Source organism: Mercurialis annua, linkage group LG6 (genome assembly GCF_937616625.2).
Source record: "Mercurialis annua linkage group LG6, ddMerAnnu1.2, whole genome shotgun sequence".
Classification (NCBI taxonomy): domain Eukaryota; kingdom Viridiplantae; phylum Streptophyta; class Magnoliopsida; order Malpighiales; family Euphorbiaceae; genus Mercurialis; species Mercurialis annua.
In genome coordinates, this window is record NC_065575.1 from 44,631,171 (window position 1) to 44,650,000 (window position 18,830).

General features: G+C 37.1%; 4 protein-coding genes across 6 annotated transcripts; 2 read left to right on the forward strand and 2 right to left on the reverse strand.

The window, feature by feature from the left end:
- The first annotated feature begins 1,756 nt into the window (after window positions 1-1,756).
- LOC126687146 (ATG8-interacting protein 2) lies at window positions 1,757-4,921 on the forward strand. 3 transcript variants are annotated; one of them, XM_050381558.2, is made up of 3 exons: window positions 1,757-1,864; window positions 2,462-3,436; window positions 4,454-4,921. In XM_050381558.2, exons 2-3 carry the CDS (start codon window positions 2,474-2,476, stop codon window positions 4,556-4,558), a joined length of 1,068 nt encoding a protein of 355 aa, XP_050237515.1. In that variant the 5' UTR covers window positions 1,757-1,864; window positions 2,462-2,473; the 3' UTR covers window positions 4,559-4,921. The 3 variants fall into 3 exon arrangements, with proteins under 3 accessions (XP_050237515.1, XP_050237514.1, XP_050237516.1); XM_050381557.1 differs by having other exon boundaries at window positions 1,760-1,864; window positions 2,458-3,436; XM_050381559.2 differs by having other exon boundaries at window positions 1,767-1,864; window positions 2,468-3,436.
- A 1,211-nt stretch (window positions 4,922-6,132) lies between these two features.
- LOC126654058 (origin of replication complex subunit 5) lies at window positions 6,133-9,303 on the forward strand. The gene is made up of 4 exons (XM_050348101.2): window positions 6,133-7,464; window positions 7,558-7,977; window positions 8,533-8,863; window positions 9,032-9,303. The coding sequence occupies exons 1-4, from the start codon at window positions 6,644-6,646 to the stop codon at window positions 9,080-9,082; spliced, it is 1,623 nt and encodes a 540-aa protein (XP_050204058.1). The 5' UTR covers window positions 6,133-6,643; the 3' UTR covers window positions 9,083-9,303.
- Window positions 9,304-12,159: 2,856 nt separating this feature from the next.
- On the reverse strand, window positions 12,160-14,018 carry LOC126687936 (uncharacterized). Its single transcript, XM_050382489.1, has 5 exons — window positions 13,777-14,018; window positions 13,555-13,699; window positions 13,179-13,472; window positions 12,996-13,103; window positions 12,160-12,736 (listed from the first exon to the last, which is right to left on the reverse strand). Exons 1-5 carry the CDS (start codon window positions 14,016-14,018, stop codon window positions 12,269-12,271), a joined length of 1,257 nt encoding a protein of 418 aa, XP_050238446.1. The 3' UTR covers window positions 12,160-12,268.
- On the reverse strand, window positions 13,862-18,348 carry LOC126685956 (uncharacterized). Its single transcript, XM_056106452.1, has 4 exons — window positions 15,528-18,348; window positions 15,137-15,454; window positions 14,954-15,053; window positions 13,862-14,878 (listed from the first exon to the last, which is right to left on the reverse strand). The coding sequence occupies exons 1-4, from the start codon at window positions 17,819-17,821 to the stop codon at window positions 14,174-14,176; spliced, it is 3,417 nt and encodes a 1,138-aa protein (XP_055962427.1). The 5' UTR covers window positions 17,822-18,348; the 3' UTR covers window positions 13,862-14,173.
- Window positions 18,349-18,830: the final 482 nt, after the last annotated feature.

Here is an 18,830-nt window from a genome sequence, read left to right on the forward strand (position 1 = left end):
ATCTCATATCGGAAGCAGATAGTTGGTTTTGGAACAAGGACAAGCGAGGCATTTTCTCTGTGAAAAGTGCTTACCATAATGCTTTCAAGACCAGGCATCTCAATACTTCAGGGAATCAGCTCATGAACTGGCCCAGATTTTGGAAACTCTCTGTTCCTCCTAAAGTCAAAAATTGCTTATGGAGAGCTTTGTCGGGCAACCTCCCTACGGTAAATAATCTTCTTAATCGGCATGCAGCTGTGATGAATTATTGCCCCATCTGCAATTTAGAAGGGGAATCTGAGGAGCATGTGTTTCGGGACTGCCCTTTCGCTCAAGATTGCCTTAGTTTGTTCTTCAATCTTCACTATCCAGGTTCTACTAACTCTTTCCCTGTTTGGTTCAACCATTTGCTGCTTGGTATGCCTCCGGATAGATTTGCAAAGCTTTGTGTTCTTTTTTGGTGTTTGTGGAAACATAGAAATGATGTTCTTTGGAATAAAAAAATTTCCTCGGTCAGTGCTGTGGTTCAAGAGGCGAGCTTGTCCTTGTCGCAATGGTTATCGGCTAGACTTTTGAAGAATAGTCCTAATCTGTCTAGTAACCGTGCTGCTAGTGTAAACTGGGTTAACCGGGTCCTGGAGGTTTTACCTGTAATGTTGATGCAGCAATCCCCCGGAGTTGTAATTATAGCAGCTTTGGTTTCTTGATTCGTGACCATGCTGGTCTCTGCTTGGCTGCCAAGCATGCCGGTCTTATGGGGAGCCTGGACCCGAGAATTGCTGAGGCAATTGGCTTCAGAGAAGCCCTGAGTTGGCTGAAACAGAATGGTTTATGTAATGTTCGGATGGAAAGCGACTGTCAAGAGTTGATTTTGGCTCTTCAGAACCCAGTTAGAGATTTATCTTATTTCTCTGATATAGTGTTTGATTGTTTAAGTTTGTTAAGCTCTATGGATTCTATATCCGTTGCTTTTGTAAAACGCTCAGCGAATATGGCCGCTCATTGTTTGGCTAAAGCGGTCAATTCTATGTCTGTGTGTAGGGAGTGGAACTGTTCTCCCTTGTTTCTTGTTGATGTAATTCAGTCTGATTTGAATAATAACTGATTACTTTTTTCTCTCAAAAAAAAAAAAAATTAATGTTAACAAGTTTCAAAAAGGGTTAATTTAGTAAAAATACTTATAATTTTAGACATATTTATTGATTTCTTAATTTGTGTGAAAATGGCTAAAGCGACAACTATTTCAGAATGGAGGGAGTACTAACATTTTTTTTTCCAGAGCAATATAATACTAACATTTACCAACCGCAAAAACTACCACACGCAAGAGAGATTCTTAGGTAGACTCAGTCTACCACGTCATCCGTAGACTAACCTATCATTTTATGACACATCATTAAAATAGTGGCACTATCGTAATTTTGTTTATTACTTATTTACACTTTTGGATAGTAATATTACGATAGTGCCATTATTTTAATAACGTGTCATAATGTGATAGGTTTAGTCTACGAGTGACGTAGTGGACTGAGTCTACCTAAGAATTTCTCCCACACGCAATTGCACCTTACTTCTTAACCAATATAACCGGTAACCACGATGGCCACTTCGTCCCATTAATATGCAATAGAGTATTAATATCTCACAAGTCATAAAACGACGCGTATTACCCGCAATAGCCGGTCTTATCGTTATCCATTCAATCAATCAAGTAAAGTAACCGGTTAAACAGGTCACTCAAGAAAGAATTCCCGGTATAAAGTATAAAAACTGCTCTATACGCTTCTCAAGACGGTTTCATTCTTAATTAATCTCATCGTGGTTGTTCTCGTCGTCGTCATCATCTTCACTTCATACCTAGATCTCTCTGGATTGTAATTCTGTCAGTATTATTTTTATTATTTATGTTTTATATTCTTTTTGAAAGATCTCCCTTGTTATTTTCCTTTGATCTTGGTTTGGATCATAATAATATGTTTAGTTTTTTGATTCTGTAGATGTTTAATATTAGTTGAATTTGATTATTTATCGTTTTTTTCAACTTGATAGTTTGATTAGGGTTTTATGTCTTAAGGCTATTAAATTGTGTGGTGAACATGATTATCTATGTTTACTTGACAGTTATTTGTAGAATGATAACTAGAAGATCTTAATTTTCAAAATCACTGCTATTTATTTTATTTTCTTGATTATTAATATTCGTTTCAAAGAAATGAACAGAAAAAACATGTGTGATTTTAGTTGTATGTCTCTATTTGTATTTTCTGTGTGTTTATAGTTAAGGAAGTTTTGAATGAGACTTGAGACTTGAGAGAGTAGATTTGTAATTTTTTTTATAGGTGTAAATTTTGTTTGTTATCTTGTTTTTCGTAGTTGAGAAGCAGTTTGAAATATGTTAGAATATATTAATGATGGCTTTATTTTATTCATACTTACTCTGAGTTTGCTTACTGATGAGACTAAATGTTAACTTAGCAAGTCGTAGGACCTGATGGCAGATAAAGGGGAAGGAGAAGTAGACAATACTACTCGTGAGGAAGGAGGAGAAGACAATACTACTCGTCAGGAAGGAGGAGAAGACAATACTACTCGCGAGGAAGGAGGAGAAGACAATACTATTCATGAGGAAGGAGAAGAAAACAATTCTCGTGGAAATGAATGGGAAGTTGTCTCACTGACAGCATCAACTTATGCTGCTGCTCCTGGTCCTAAAGAAGTTGAACTGCAGGATGAAAACAGGGGTAGTGCATATGGAGAGGGTGAAGCAGAATCTTCTCGCCCTTTACTTGTGCACGGACACTTCAATTTTCCATCAAGCTTTATCTTTCCTCCAAACCAGCATGAGAACTTACCTTTGGAGACGGATAACTCTAAGGCTCTTGATGAACAAGTTGGCAAGAATGCTGTCGCTGAACTTGGTCTTGAAGAAAGTGATAAATCTGGCAGAAAGGATGAAGAGAACTGGCCTCTTAAGGGGTTGGATGAATCTGAAGAGATTCCTGGGTTACAGTTTCCTGATGGAAAGGCCATCTCTGGATCGAAGTTTGAGGAAAGCACAACTTTGCAAGATTTAGTTCTAAATGAAAAGGGCCAGAGTATGTATAGTGCAGATCCTTTTGATTCTCTCCACAGTGAAACTGCGCTTGGTGGCTCAGACACATATGGGGACAACCTGGGTATTCCTGATGTGATTGAACCGTCAGAACAGGGATCAGAGTTCTCTACAGAGATATCTCAAACCCCAAAGGCTGCTGACAATGATGAGTCCGACCTTCCATGTGAAGCTTGGTGGAAGAGAAGGGCAGCTTCGTTGTATAGTCATGCCAAGGAGACAAATACATTTTGGTCCATTTTTGTTGCAGCAGCTGTTATGGGCATTGTAATTATTGGGCATCATTGGCAACAGGAAAGGTGGCGTGCTTTGCAACTCAAGTGGCAGACCAACATTAATGAGGTACCTTTATCCCACATCTTTTTTTAGTTGTTCCCTTTATAATTGTGCTTCCCACTTATATTATATTGTTCAGTTATCTGGTCTTGAAGTTCTTCTTTGATGTAACAGAAGATTGAATTACCAATCTATTTGCATTATCATTTATTTACAATCTTCTAAAGCAGTCCAATTGTTGCCATCGTTGTGGGAACATAAGTAACTTGCAGGCCTTTAAGTTGTTATTTTTTTAATTTATGTATGTACTGGAATGGAAGCTAGACTCTGTAATCACGAAGATGTTATGTAAACTGATGAATTGGATTTTATTTGAGAGAGGGAGATTGAGATGTGAATTTTAGCCCCTAGTATTTAGTTCTTTAATTTAGTAATTGATATTTTGGTACTGGTGTTCAGTTGAGCTTGTTTCTCACTTTCGAGTCCTGTACTTTTGTAAGCACCCTGTAGTTTTGAAATTCAAATTGATATGGTCTATGGATAAATAATAATACATGTATTATTCTTTCAACATATATTTGCTTGAGAAGTCACGGAAAGATAAGATGGCGCCCAAATGATTTGTTGGTGCAGTAATTGGGATTATGATCCTGGGATATTTTCATTGTATATGGCTTAGTGAGGGATCTCAGATTCCATATACTTGTTTCGTTATGATTATTGCATACAGCGTGAAACATTCCAGCAGAAAATGGGAGTACCAGAATATTACATCTTGTCGACTTTGAGTATTTAAGTATTGCACAGTAATCTGCTTTGTACGACAGACTCATTCTTGTGTAGAGCTGTAGGATATTTTACATTGGCTTTTTGTTAGCTGGAAGGCTGTGAGTTTTTTTTTTTGGTGAAATAAAACCTCTCGAGTTCTTTTTTATACCCATGTTATGGAGGTGTTTGTTTTCTGCTTACTGTTACAGTAAACTACTTTATGATGTTATTTTGGATGACGGGTGTTATTGCATTTATCTCATTGGTGAGAGATGCTACTGAGACTGACATGATTCTTTTTACTTATTTCGACAGAAAACGGGCAGGGTGCTGGGGCCTATATCAAGACTTAAAGGCGTAATTGTGGGGGGCCATCGACGTGGATCCTTTATCAGGGGAAGTTCCTCAAGTGAAACTTAAGACGAAGTTCCTTCCTCCAGTGAGAATCAAGATGATGACGAAAAGATTTCTGTGAGACTGTCGGGGTGGTTGATTATTGTATTATGCTTTGGTTGACCTATTTTTCTGAAGACAGCTCCATAAGTGCATGTTAAGTTTGTGGTGGTTGCGTTTGTAATTATTGTGGCTTTTTAGTTTATGGCTCAAGTGTGTTAAAATGTAGTATTTCATAATCTAGCATCAAATTACACATTATTGTGGTTCCATCCTGTGGAAGGATAGAACACAGAGGCACTGATTATTGGGCGCTTTATGCCTGAAACAGATTCCACATATAAATGGCAGCGAGCCAGGCTTGTGAAGGGGGTAATTTATCTGCTTTAATGGAGTTTGTTGGGATGGGATATATCAACTCTTTAAGTATCTGATCACGACGGTGGTTAATTTCTTGACGTTTTAATTTCAAAAAGTAACGCATAAATTTGAGAGTTGAGAAATGGATGGCTTCTGCAGTGAACTGGGAACACTATACTCTGTATATTAGAGCCTTTTGTTCATTCATATCGTACTTTGCTATGACAATGTCTATTTTCTGTTGTCTTTTTGCTCTGGTAAAAAGCAAAAAACGACAATGGGTCGATCTATTTTTAACTCAAAATATTAAAATGAAGCAGGTTTAATTATAAGAATTCGATCTTTTGGGACAAAAAAATTTCTCAAAGTGGACAACTCTATTGGGACGGAGAGAGTATTTTTTAAAATCTACTTGATCGATTTTATCATAAAAGTAAGGCCAAATGTTGTAAAAAGGCTAAATCTTTTATAAAAATTTCACAAAAGTCCTGACTTTTCAATTTTGTCGATTTTGGCCAAAAACAAATTATTTGGCTTCAATCGTGGCCAACTCTCATTTTGATTTCAATTTGCCTATGTGACGCCTATGTGGCATGCCAAATATTAAAAAGTCAGGACTTTTGTGAAACCAAATAATCCATTTTTGGTCAAAATCGACAAAATTGAAAGGTCAGGACTTTTGTGAAACTAAATAATCAGTTTTTGGCCAAAATCGATAAAATTAAAAGATCAGGATTTTTGTGAAATTTTTGTGAAAGATTTGGCCTTTTTACAACATTTGGCCTAAAAGTAATAATAATTCAGTTTTATAGCGATAAATGAATATAATATTTTTTGTAAAATAAAAAGCACCATAAAAATGGGCATTTTGTGTTTTTAAGTTAATAAAAATCAATTGTCAAAAAAAAAAGTTAATAAAGATCAAAACTAGTGTTAAAATTTAACAAATATTTAATGTGATAATTGTGCCAAATTATTTATATAATAAAGGGAAAAGGGGCAAATATGCCTCTATAATTATTCTTAACAGAGTTATTTAATCTTTTAACATCGTTAAAATGAAGGGCTTATTTACATCAATTTTCAAATGTTAAGAGGTTAATTGAGATCAAAAATTCATTAAGGGCTAAGTTGCTCTCCCCTATATACTATAGGGGCATATTTGCCCCTTTTCCCTATAATAAATTAATAAAAGATATAATAATTAAATATTTTATATTATAAAATAAATACTCTTCTTGTAAAAATAAAATCGCCGGCTAAAACTGATTGCAGATGGTTTTACTGCATTTTTGGGTAAATTTGTAACTGCAAGGGATAGCAGCTCATTTGGCGGGAATATTTTTTTCTCACAGTCTTGTCTTCTCCACTCTCTAGACCTAATGATATTAGGGTTTCGTTTCCTCATTTACTGCAAATTAAACGACGTTTCTCTATTCCTCTGTCATCCTCTCTGGTAATCGATCTCTCATTATCTTTAATTCTTTTCACCGTTATGCCTCCGTTTGATTGCTTGTTCGCTGAGAAACTGGATATGAACTGCAATACGTTTTTAATCTGTCAATTGAAGTTTGATAAACCTTAAACTGTCGTCATATCGGAATTACGTCTGTTTAATTAGGTTTCTTCAGTTTATTTGTATGTCGTTTTGAAACGGAACTGTCGTTGCTGTAAGTCAATTATTTTTGCTAAAAGAAAACGCCATAATTAATCTCAAAGAAAAAATTGAGTCCTGCTTACTGTTGAAAGAAAATGGGTAAAGATGATAATAATAGTAGTCAACTAATTACAAGAAGAACAACTCGAGCCTCTTGTTCATCTCCTACTACTGCAGGCAATGAGATTGATAAAACTAAAAATAATGAATCTTATGTTCGTACTCTCAATGATCTTGTATTCGGAGGTGAACATCTCGGTTTTGATGATCTTCTATCAAGTTTTCCTGCTAGAAAAGCTCAGATTTCTGAATTAGTCCGTCTTTTTGGTCCATTGAACTCCCCTATGCTTCCGTTGTTTGTTTATGGAGGTTCCTCTACTGGAAAAACCAGTGTTATTCTTCAGATTTTTAGACATCTTAATCGACCTTTTGTTTATGTGAGCTTCCGGACTTGTTATAGTCCCCGTATCTTGTTTGAAAGTATTGTCAATCAGCTGTCGTTTCATACGAAGAATGAGGGTAATGGTTATTCGAGTTTGAAACGTTGTGAAAAACCATCTGATTTTGTTAACTTCCTCCGTGATGCTTTGGCTGGTGTCATTGATGAACTTAAGGGGAACTCAAGGAAATTGCTCAATGGTAATATGCTGTACTTGATTTTTGATAATTTCGAGCTTGTTCGAAATTGGGATAAGAGTTCAACCTTATTGCCTTTCTTGTTTAATCTGTATGATATTTTGAAGATGCCCGAAGTGGGAGTTATATATATAAGTAATACTTCTCCGGATACTTTTTATTTCAATTTGGGATATTTAGAACCTATTCCTGTTTATTTTCCTGAATACACGGAAGAAGATCTTCGCCAAATATTCTTAAGAAACCAAGCAAATCGAAAGCTCTATTCCTCCTTTCTTGAGTAAGTACACAATTTCTTTCTATTTATGCTTTCCCCTCTGATCTTTGCTCTGTATTATCGGACTATTAAATGGTCTTTGCCTTTTGTCAACAGTGTTGTACTGAAGCCATTTTGCAGAACTACCAGACGAGTGGATGAGCTATCAACTGTTTTTACATCATTATTTAGAAAATATTGTGAACCCTTGAGTGATTTGGAAATTGTACCTAATGAAGAAATGAAGAGAAAACTGTTCAGTCTTATTCAGCCATATATTACCTCTTCTTTGAATGAGATATTCTGGATTCCATCTAGGTCTTCCCTTGAAGTTGAATCCAATAAGGAGAAAAAGCTGAAAAAACAAATAGGAAAGTTGGAAGGAGGTATAGATTTTTCTGAGGTAGATTTCCATATGTCTACTTCTGCAAAGTATCTTCTTCTTTCAGCATTCCTCGCATCAAGAAATCCAGCTACTCTTGATGCATCCATGTTTGATTCAACTGGGGGTTCAGATAGTCGCAAACGTAAGAGAAAGTAAGTGCATTGACAGTCTGATAGATTACTTGTTACCTTCTTTTGATATTTTGGTACGTAATTAGATAGTTTTCCGAGTTTTTAAGGGTAAGTTTGCAGGAAAAAATATTTTTGCTGTCACATCACAATTCAGAAATAGATAATTATTCAAACAATAAAGCTGAAACCTAATTTTTTGCATTTTTATGATAGAATGTACATTTACTTGTCCATTTCTCATAATTATTATCCAAATGAAGAGGAAGTATGCTTAGTATCTCTTATCAGTAGCATATGCATGCTTACATATTTTGTTTTTGTTAGTTAGCTCTGCTAACTATGAATTGCTGTTATAGGCTTATAAATTAGCTAATCTAAATTTCACTGATTGTTAACTTTTGCTAAGTTACAAAAATGGCCATCTGTTTTGATGGAAAAAGTAACTTCATGCCTTTTGGAGCATTTATCTGACACTTGTAGTCTAGAAAAAGACTTGGCACTTTATAGTTTATACTATATAGCAGTAATCTTTTTGCCGATTTAACAAATGTTTTGCTGGTTCAATTTTTTGCTCAGGGCTTCCGAGAAGTCGATGGAGAACAAGGAAGCTGCGGAACAGGAGTTGCTTTTGAAAGGACCTGGAACTTTCCCATTGGAGAGGCTAATAGCTATATTTCAATGTATATCGTCTGTGGTAGATGATTCTCTTGATGAAGAAGAAGAAGAAGAAGAAGTTGAAGGAAATCATGTGCCAAGAGTTCAGAATGGGGATAGTGGACTGATGTCTGATGTTCTAATGCAGCTAGCTAGCCTTTGTAATGCAAATTTTATTGTTAAAGGAGGAAGCTGCCCTTTGGAGGGTTCAACTCGGTATCGGTCTTCAGTTTCTGAAGACCTGGCGTTAAAGGTAACTTTTTAATTTCCCCACTGCGGTTTGCCCATTTTTATTCTAGGTGTGATTTCGTGAAGTCTATTTCTACTCCATTTTGCTTACTATACAATATTATTATCGTTTTGCATTGTTTGCTCAAGTGTATTTTCACTATTATCTCCATTTTATTTAAATGAATTGTAGGTAGCACGAAGCCTGAAGTTTCCTCTGCCAAATTACTTGTACAGAAGATAATGTTTGATGTGGTCATCGAGTTCTCAAAAATCTGCAGTGTAGAAGCTTCAGAGGTAATGAGGTGTTGTTGTTGCTTATATTTGACGTAATTTTCATACGATTCTGTTCTTGAGCATAACATTTTTATGTAAGCAGATTGACTAGTTGTTGTAAAAAAGCATTACACTCGACTTTTGACAGGTAATTGAAAAGTCTAAGAGAGCAACTTATGTCTAACAATCTTTTCCTTCACTCACACCTTCTACCTCTAAATTACCTGAAAAATCATTTTTATGAATGTTTGGTTAGAATTAATTTATTTCCATTATACTAATGTTATCAAAGGCGCGCGCCTCATGCAAGAGGCTAGCTTCATACGCCGAGAGGCGGGTGCATTCCAAAAGGCGTGTGCCTAGAGAGGTGCTCTTGATGCATGCCTTTGGTAATTTAGGACAATTTTCATTACTTATTTGAAAATTGAAAAAAATAGTTCCTAATCTCAGCCCGCTATTGAATATTTATCACACTGATGCATCCTCTATTATACTTTTTTTTAACTAAAACTTCAAAACATAAAAATTCTAAACCTAAACTACATTTTCAAATTACTTAAGCTCATTGAGTTTTAACTTCTTTTTCTTTATTTTACTTTTAAAATATATATTTATAATTTTTCTATATTCTATCACCACGTGCCTCAGCCATTAGTATTACGACTGTTTGGTGCTTTGAAGCGCCTTTCATAATAACTAGGCATAACGGTTAGTTTTATGAGATTTGAGAGAAAGGAAAGTTGAAGTTTCCTAAAGAATAGCTCACTTTCTTTTGCATTTGCTTGTTCTGATGATGCACGTATGTGCAGTTTGGTTACTAACAAATTCTTGATCCGCAATCCACATCAGTCTTGTAGAGGGAAAGGTTACAGTCACAGTCAAGCAAAGCAATTGAACTGTAAAACCAAGTAAAGAAGCGAAATAACTGGTTATCTAATACTATCTAGTAGTTGGTGACCTATTTAAGGCGTGAATTATTTCAAAAAATTTAGAAGATACACCAACTGAAAATCATTAGAATCCACCAAAATGAGTATGGGCTTGTAATTGGAGAAATCCAATTTATTCTTATTTGGCCAAATAATTCGAAAAAGTCAAACCTTTCATGAAAGTTTCACAGTGGTCCAAACCTTCCAATTTTATCCAATTTATCCTGAAACACATACTCTCGTTTCAATTATGTTCAATTATATAATTTTACTTATGTGACGCTGACGTGTGGCATTGCCACATAAGCGCCACGCAGGTGCCACATAAACAAAATACATAGTTGGACATTATTGAAATGAAATCATGCGTTTCAAGATAAATTGGATAAAATTGAAAGGTTTAAACTTTTATGAAATTTATGAATGGTTTGGCCTTTTTTGATTATTTGACCTCCTTATTTTGATTAAATCATGGCTTCAACTATTTACACATCCCAAAGAGTTTCTTCCGCTCCTCTTAAGCTCACACAATATATTTTAGGAATAATTACGAAAATAATATGAATGTTTAGGGTTATAATGAGTCAAATTTAGTTGAATTTTTGTGAAGCATTATAAGGTTCATGTTGCCACAAAAAATTGAATTGTTATATTTGTTACTTATCAAAGTATCATATACAAACTTATTAGGGTGAAGGATAAAAAATGACCCTAATGTTGCCGCTCAGTCGCTTGTTGCCTCCTTTATGTTTTTTGAGGCTCAATTATGACCCTCATGTTACTAAAACCTAAATTTTGCACTCCTCTTTAAGACATTATTTAAAACGTTAACATCGGAGGGGTGAAAAATTGTAGGTTTTAGCAACATAAAAATCATAATTGAGCCTAAAAAAACATGGAAGGACTACAAGAGACTGAGTGACAACATTAGAGCCATTGTTGAGCCTTTTCCCAACTTATTATTATACATTTTAGAATTTTATTTTTGAATTTTTTAGATTGTTTTCAAGTTTTGATAGCATCATAAAATTATTACTTTTATACTATAATGTTTCATATATCTCATTAAAGGATCATAAAATAAAAATTATAAATATATGTATCCATAAAGAAATAATAATCCACAAAGAGAATAACATTCATATTAAGAAAATATTTCTTTTGCAACAAAATAAAAATGAAATCTATGTTAATTGAACAAAAGAACTTAATACTAAGCTAAATGGAAGAAATAATCCACTGACAATCAATAAGATAATAGACAGTGATCAAATTATTTATTTTAATAAAAAATAATGAAATAAAAAAAGAGATAAACGAGGCGGTCATAACTTTTTTCATTCTTAAAGTAATTTTAAAGTAAGCGAAATAATCCAAATGACAAAATAATTACTTACTAAAGAAGCGTTGCATAGTTTTTCTTATAACTGAAAAGGGGTAACGTTTGTAGAGGAATTGAATCTATAATCCTAATAGAATGCCACAACAACATTTTTATCATTTAGTTGTTGTGTTGTACTATTGATACAATATGATAAAATGGAACGACATTACTGATACAATTTTCACGCTGGGTTGCGTACACACTACTAGAAAACAGGTGTTTAGCGACGGATTTTTCCGTCGCTAAACACCTGAAATCCGTCGCTAATTACAATTAGCGACGGATTACCGACGGACTCGGTCCGTCGGTAAATTTTGGGTCGCTAATTGTAATAGCGACCCAAAAGACTGTCTGTCGCCAACTTACCGACGGAATATTCCGTCGGTAAGTTGGAGGCAGGAGGTCGGGAAATTGGTCGGCCAACCGACCAATTTCCCGACGGAATTGGCGACGGAATTGCCGTCGCTAAGTTAGCGACGGAAATTCCGTCGCCAATTCCGTCGCTGTTTCTTTCAATTGGCGACGGAAAATTCCGTCGCCAACTGCAAGAAACAGTCGTGTCATGTTTAATTAGCGACGGCAAATCCGTCGCTAAAGTTAAACCAGGTAGTCGCTAAATTACCTATTTTTGGCAAAATTTTATTTTTTTACGGCTTATTTTCATATTTTTTCTGTTATTCGTTAGACCTGTTAAATATACCATTCACATACATAAGAAACAATAAATATATATAACCAAATCCGTAATATATATATATATAAACGTCAAAAAGCATACAAAAAACATTAATATTAAAGTATACGAACAAAAAACATAAATATGTCCAAGTGTATCAGAAGCCTACTCTAAACTGGTGGTGTCATCAGCAGGAGGGGGTGGGGGTGGTGGGAACTGCGGGCGTAACTCGGGTGGGAGTGTAGTCATCAGCCGCGCAAGCTCAGTACGGATCCGCTCGTCGAAACCCGCCTCCACAGTACGGATCCGCTGCTCGACCCGCTCTTCGAAACCCGCCTCCACAGTACGAATCCGCTGCTCGAGCCGCTCCTCAACCTCCCTAGCAATACGCTGCTCTATGTCCTCAATACTAACGTTCCCCTGCTGGGATGATCCGCCGCGGCGCAATCGGCTAGCGCTGCTCTGGCCGATGTAGGATGCTGAAGCCGATCCAATACCGTAGACTCGCTGCTTCTTGACTGCCTCGAGAGACAAAAACAGCTCGTTCTCGTCGATCGGCTCTGGAGTCGACGAACTCCCTTCTCCAGCTGCCTGAGACTGTGTTGCTGCAGCAAGCTCTGCCTGAAAACGGTCCTGAGATTTAAAAAATACAAATTTTTAAATTAGTTAAACCTACATTTCTAACTAAAATTGGGCAGCATTTTGTCTATAATTTGATCATCACCCATTTTTCAGGGACATCCTGCAAAAACTACAGACACTCTGTTCAACTATAAGTAACAGCAATCACAACACCCACAACAAACACGTAAACATCCTATAAACAACGTCTATATAATTAAAGTTATATATAAGTCATATTAAACAGTCACTTAAGGTTAAATAAACTTACATTTTTATCCTTTGATCTCTTGTCAACAAAGACAGTCCGATCTGCTTTGGTCAGGTGCAACCGAACATGCAACTCAGCCAAAGTGGGCTCTCGACCAAGCTCCTCAGTCTATTATATGAAATGAACAAATTAATTAATAGATAAACAAAATATTTAACACGATTATTAATATTAAAAACATACCATAACTGTCTTATGCCTCGTAGCCGATCGCGATCCTGCGGTATGTCGAACAGGTCCGGTGCCAGCTCCGGACGGCTCACTCATCCGATTAGCTCGTGCTATATCGGACTTTTTCTTAGCCTCAGCAGTATCCCAGTCCCGCTTCCATGACGCCCAAGTATCAGCACTAACACTGCCCTCTTTTTTATCCGGCTTCATGTTGTGGAGAGTATCTTTATACCGATTGCCCGCATGTCGGTAGAAGACCCCTCTAATCAGATCCTCAGGGTAGGTCGGGTCCCAGCAAAAACCCTTCTGCAAACCATTAAAAAATAAATATAATTAGAAATCAAAAAGAAAGTTAAACATATATTTAAAATTTTAAATATTTAACAACCTTGAACTCCTCGAAGTAGAAGCCCTTATGCTCTGCTGTAATCTTCTTCCACGAGGAACCCTCAGCAAACCATCTAGATCGGAAAATGGGCAAAATCGCCCTAGATGCTGTCCCGCTGTCGTTCCTGCTATCCAGTAATTTTTCTCTGCACATTACAAAAAACACTTAGTTTTCACAATTTTTAAATTAAATTATTTTTAAAAAAAAAGTTGTCAATCATACCTTGCAGCATCTGGTGTAACTCTAACCCTCCCAGTCTCGTCCGTCGCTGGTGGCTGGCCCTGTGGTTGCGGCTGTCTTGCCGCTCTCCGCGGCGCAGGTCTAGCAGCTAGCACCTGCTGCTCAGCCCCGGGATCCGAGTCCTCAGGGGCATCCTGCTCTGGGTCGCCGCGTCCACGTCCGCGTCCCTGAACTGTATCCCTACCGCGGCCTCGGCCGGCAGAAGAACCACCTGAACCTCTCATATCTGCAAAAAAGATTACAAAAAAATATTCGACAAGAAAAAAATAAACACAACTATTATAAAAACCATAACACATAATTTATTAACAAAATAAAGTTACCACATCAACAAATGTAAATAAAAGTCAAAATTCTACATAAATGACACTTAAACGAATCATGCAATTTCTATATTATCTGCCGCTCCAATGTCTTCATCGTCTGATGAAGATGGTGGATAATCATCTTCCGTCTCTACTAATGGAGGGTTGTGTAATGCAGCCTCGTCCGCCTCGCCATTCGGATCAACTAAATTTGTCGGTTCTTCATTTGTTATGACATCGAGCAGATGATCTGCACTATCATCTTGGAAAGCTGGAACAGTTGTTTCAGGCATGTCTATCTCAGAGCGAGCTTTTATCTTGCATACTGCCCACCAGTCTTTTTTGTCTCGCCTTTTGCTAGGATAAGGTAAGTAATGTACTTGATCGGACTGTTCAGCTAAAATGAAGGGTTCATATTTGTTGTACCTCTTTCTGTGATTAACATCCACTATGTTATACCGAGGATGGGCTAACATACCAACTTTTTTCGTAGGATCAAACCAATTACATTTAAATAAGACCGTCCTTTTTATCGGTAGAGCTGGATACTCTAACTCGATAATGTCAGTCAACACTCCATAAAAGTCGCTTTCAGCCGGGCCGTAGAGTGATCCTTTTACACAAACTCCGCTATTCATTGTAACCCGATCCTCTCCATATTCTTCAGTATTGAATTTAAACCCGTTCACACAATACCCCTTGAATGTTTTGACCGATCTAAGCGGTCCTTCTGCAAGACTTAGAATATAGGGATTGGTACAGACAGTTTGGTCTTTCACCTGTAGCACAATTATTTATACGGGTCAACACGATAATATATACAACTACGACGATAAAACAACATAAATACTTACATATTGCTCGAACCAAAAGGCGAATTCACTCTCCAACTTGACTACAACTTCGGTCTGTGTGATTTCGGGGTTGATTTCATACAACTCGCCTTCAAAAACTCTATTTACAACAATACGAGCGAATTAAGACAAATTGTATAAAATTCTTCAATATTGAACTTAAATGTGGATATGAAGACATACTCTCTGAAAGGTTCGATTTCAGTGCAATTCAGAAGGATATAGCTTCGGGCAGCATTATATTCAGCATCATCCAGATATCTGTTCCGAAAAGCACCTATAGGTCGCCCTTTCGGTTTGAAAATGGATAATCTGTCGACATCATCATCAACGTCCATTTCGCAAACTTCATTTCTTTGCATCCGACATGGTAGCATCGGATCACCATCCTTGAAATAGAAAGATGCAAATTTCGCTGTTTCCTCTAATAAATATCCGCTGCTGATGCTTCCTTCCACTCTGCCTTTATTCGAGACCTTATTTTTGAGTTTTCTCAGGTATCTGCATAATCAAATAATTAGTTCATGCATGTACCAACCACTCGATCGATGAAATAGAACTGTAGATGTAGTACCTTTCAAACGGATACATCCAACGATACTGAACAGGTCCTGCCATCATAGCTTCGTATGGAAGGTGTACCGGGAGATGTTCCATCGAATTAAAAAAACTCGGTGGAAAAATACGTTCCAACTTGCACAGTATCTTCGGGATATCAAGATCCAATCTCTCAAGATCTGCCTTTTTCAGCGATGTGGCAGTTAATTCTCTGAAGAAGATACTTAGCTCTGTTAAAGGTTCCCACACTTCGGGCGGAAGAAGCTCACGGAGAGCAATTGGCAAAAGTCGTTGCATGAAGACATGACAGTCATGACTTTTCATGCCCATCATCTTCAAACTGTTTAAATCAACACACCTTGACAAGTTGGACACGTAACCGTCCGGAAACTTTAACTTTTGAATCCATTCGAGCAAAATCTTTTTTAAATCCCTGTCCAAAGCATACAAAGCCTTTGGATATCTACCGGTTTCCTGATCTTGTGCTAGACCGGGACGATCACAAATCTTATTCAACTCTGCCCTAGATTTTGCCGTGTCTTTCGTCTTACCAGGTACATTGAGTACGGTATTAAAAACGTTGTCAAATACATTTTTCTCAATATGCATGACATCGAGATTATGCCGGATTACATTTGTCTTCCAATACGGTAAATCCCAAAAGATACTCTTTCGATTCCAACCACGGCCTTTAGATAGATCAGCATTCGTAGCCTTAGCATCTGTCTCATAAGCCCTCTTAAACCCCAGACCGTCAACCTCTGCTAATACTTCATCTCCAGTCCTCACACCTCCAAATTTGTGCTTTACTTGTTTGCCTTTTCGAAATTCAGTAACATTCCGACGAAAATGATGGCCCGTAGGTAAAAATTTTCTGTGGCAATCAAACCAGGACTGTTTACCACTATCGGGCAACGTGAATGCCTCGGTATTTTCCATACAATGCGGACATGCCAGTCTTCCTGATGTGCTCCACCCAGACAACATTGAATAAGCGGGAAAGTCATTAATTGTCCACATAAGCGCCGCCCTCATTTGAAAATTCTGCCTCTTTTGAACGTCATACGTCCGAATTCCAGATTCCCACAATTGATTCAACTCCGCTATTAACGGCTGCAGGAATATATCCATCTGGTCTTTTGGATTTCCAGGTCCCGGGACAAGTATTGTCAAAAACATAAACTCATCCTTCATGCACATGCCTGGAGGCAGATTATACGGCGTCACAATGACTGGCCAGGAAGAATATTGTGTTCCAAAACTACCAAATGGTTGAAACCCGTCAGTACATAAGCCTAGTCTGATATTTCTTGTTTCATCAGCAAAATCTGTATGCAACTCACTGAACCGTTTCCACGCCGGAGAGTCAGAAGGATGACACATCTTCTCGTCTTCCATTTCATGTTCAGCGTGCCATGTCATATGTTTAGCCGTGGCTTTGGAAGCGTACAACCTTTGCAGCCTCGGAGTTAAAGGGAAATAAAACATTTTTTTATAAGGAACGTTAGCCCTTCTTTTGGCCGAATTGCTTTTCGTAACAGGTTTCCACCGAGGAAATGTGCAAACTTTGCAGTGGGTTAAATCCTCGTCCTCCCCCCAGTAAATCATACAGTTGTGCAAACAGCACTCAATAACCTCAACCGGCAACCCGAGACCTTTCACCAGCTTCTTGATATTAGCAAAAATTTTCGGCATTTTGTTGTTCTCTGGAAGCAGTTCTTGTAATAAACGGCAGGTGTCGTCAATTAAAGATATCGACCCCTGATGTCGACACTTAATATCCAAAATTTCAACAGATGCGGACAGGGGTGAGTGTCTGCTATTTCCGGGCCATATTTCTTCTTCTGCCGCACTCATCATATCAAAAAACTTCTGAGCTTCTTCATTCGGGGTCTCTTCCTCAAAAACTTCAGGACCAGCAGCATCAATAACCATTCTCTGACCGGAGTTTAAATCTCCCCCTCCCTCATTATAGTAATCGTATTCATTAACCGGCTGCTGAACAACAGGAGGGACATTCACCTCACCGTGGTGAATCCAGACATAGTAATCTGGAACAAACCCAGACTGCAAGACATGTAGTTTCACAACTTCGACATCTCGAAAATTCGTATTTCTACATTTTGTCCTAGAACAGGGGCATTTTATCTCTTCTCCATTCATACACTCGGGATGTTGCACAGCAAAATTCACGAACTCTTCAAGATTAGGGAAAAAATCTGGCGGCAGGAAGCCTCTGTCATGCCTCGTATACATCCAGCTGCGGTCTGGATTCATTTCTGGAGGACGTACAATTAGGTACTGGTTCATAAGCTCAGTAGCAAAGTCAATGTAATTGACTGCTAAAAGGGTAGGGTCCTATCCCATTCGCAAAACTGGCGCCCCATAATTCGATCACGATATATGCATGAATACGGAAAAAATATTCGGCAGCCTTCCGGCGTCGTTCCCCAGGTGCATTACATAATATAGGGTGTGTAACGCTAATTATATATTCCGTAAGGAATAAGCGTTACACAGCCTATATTAAATAGCCACCCGGAGAACATACGCCAGAAAACTACCGAATATTTTTATACCATATCCATACATATATGTTTTTTCGTGATCAAATTACGCAGACGACAGCAGTTTTACGAACTGTACACACGTACAATCCCGTGTCGTTCAATCTCTTGAACACACGGGACGGGTTTCTACGGCTAGGTAAGATTTTATTCGGTGTGAATAAAATCTTTGTTAATTAAATTGCACAGTTATTCAATTTACTCTAACTAATTAAAATGAAATACAAAAATGCAGTAATACTTACTTGTTGAAGAGCAGAACCGCAATAAATAGGAGATAAGCTATGTAAACAAACAACAATGGCTATGATCAGCGGCTATCAGCAATTGTCAGAAACAAACCTACATTAATAGTTTTGGATCAGATTATCATAACAATACAAATTAATACTTTATCAAGATACGTTTTTTTAAATTTTCTAAGAGATATAATATCTTTAACGAAAATCCGGCAGCATTTCCCCTAAAAATGAGCATCACCCATTTTTCAGGGAAATCCTGCAAGCAAACAATACATATTCGATTCCAACATAAACAACAAATCATTTTATTTTAATTATTTCAAATTAAGTATATTAGCTAATAATAAATTACGCTAATTTTATTTAATTAACATAATTAATTAACCTAAATTAAAATTATAGGTTCCTTAGTTTTATAAACTAACTTAATTTTATAACAAATTAATTAATCTAATAAAATATTTAACCTAAATAATAATTTATTCAACCCACCATTCAACAATTTAATTA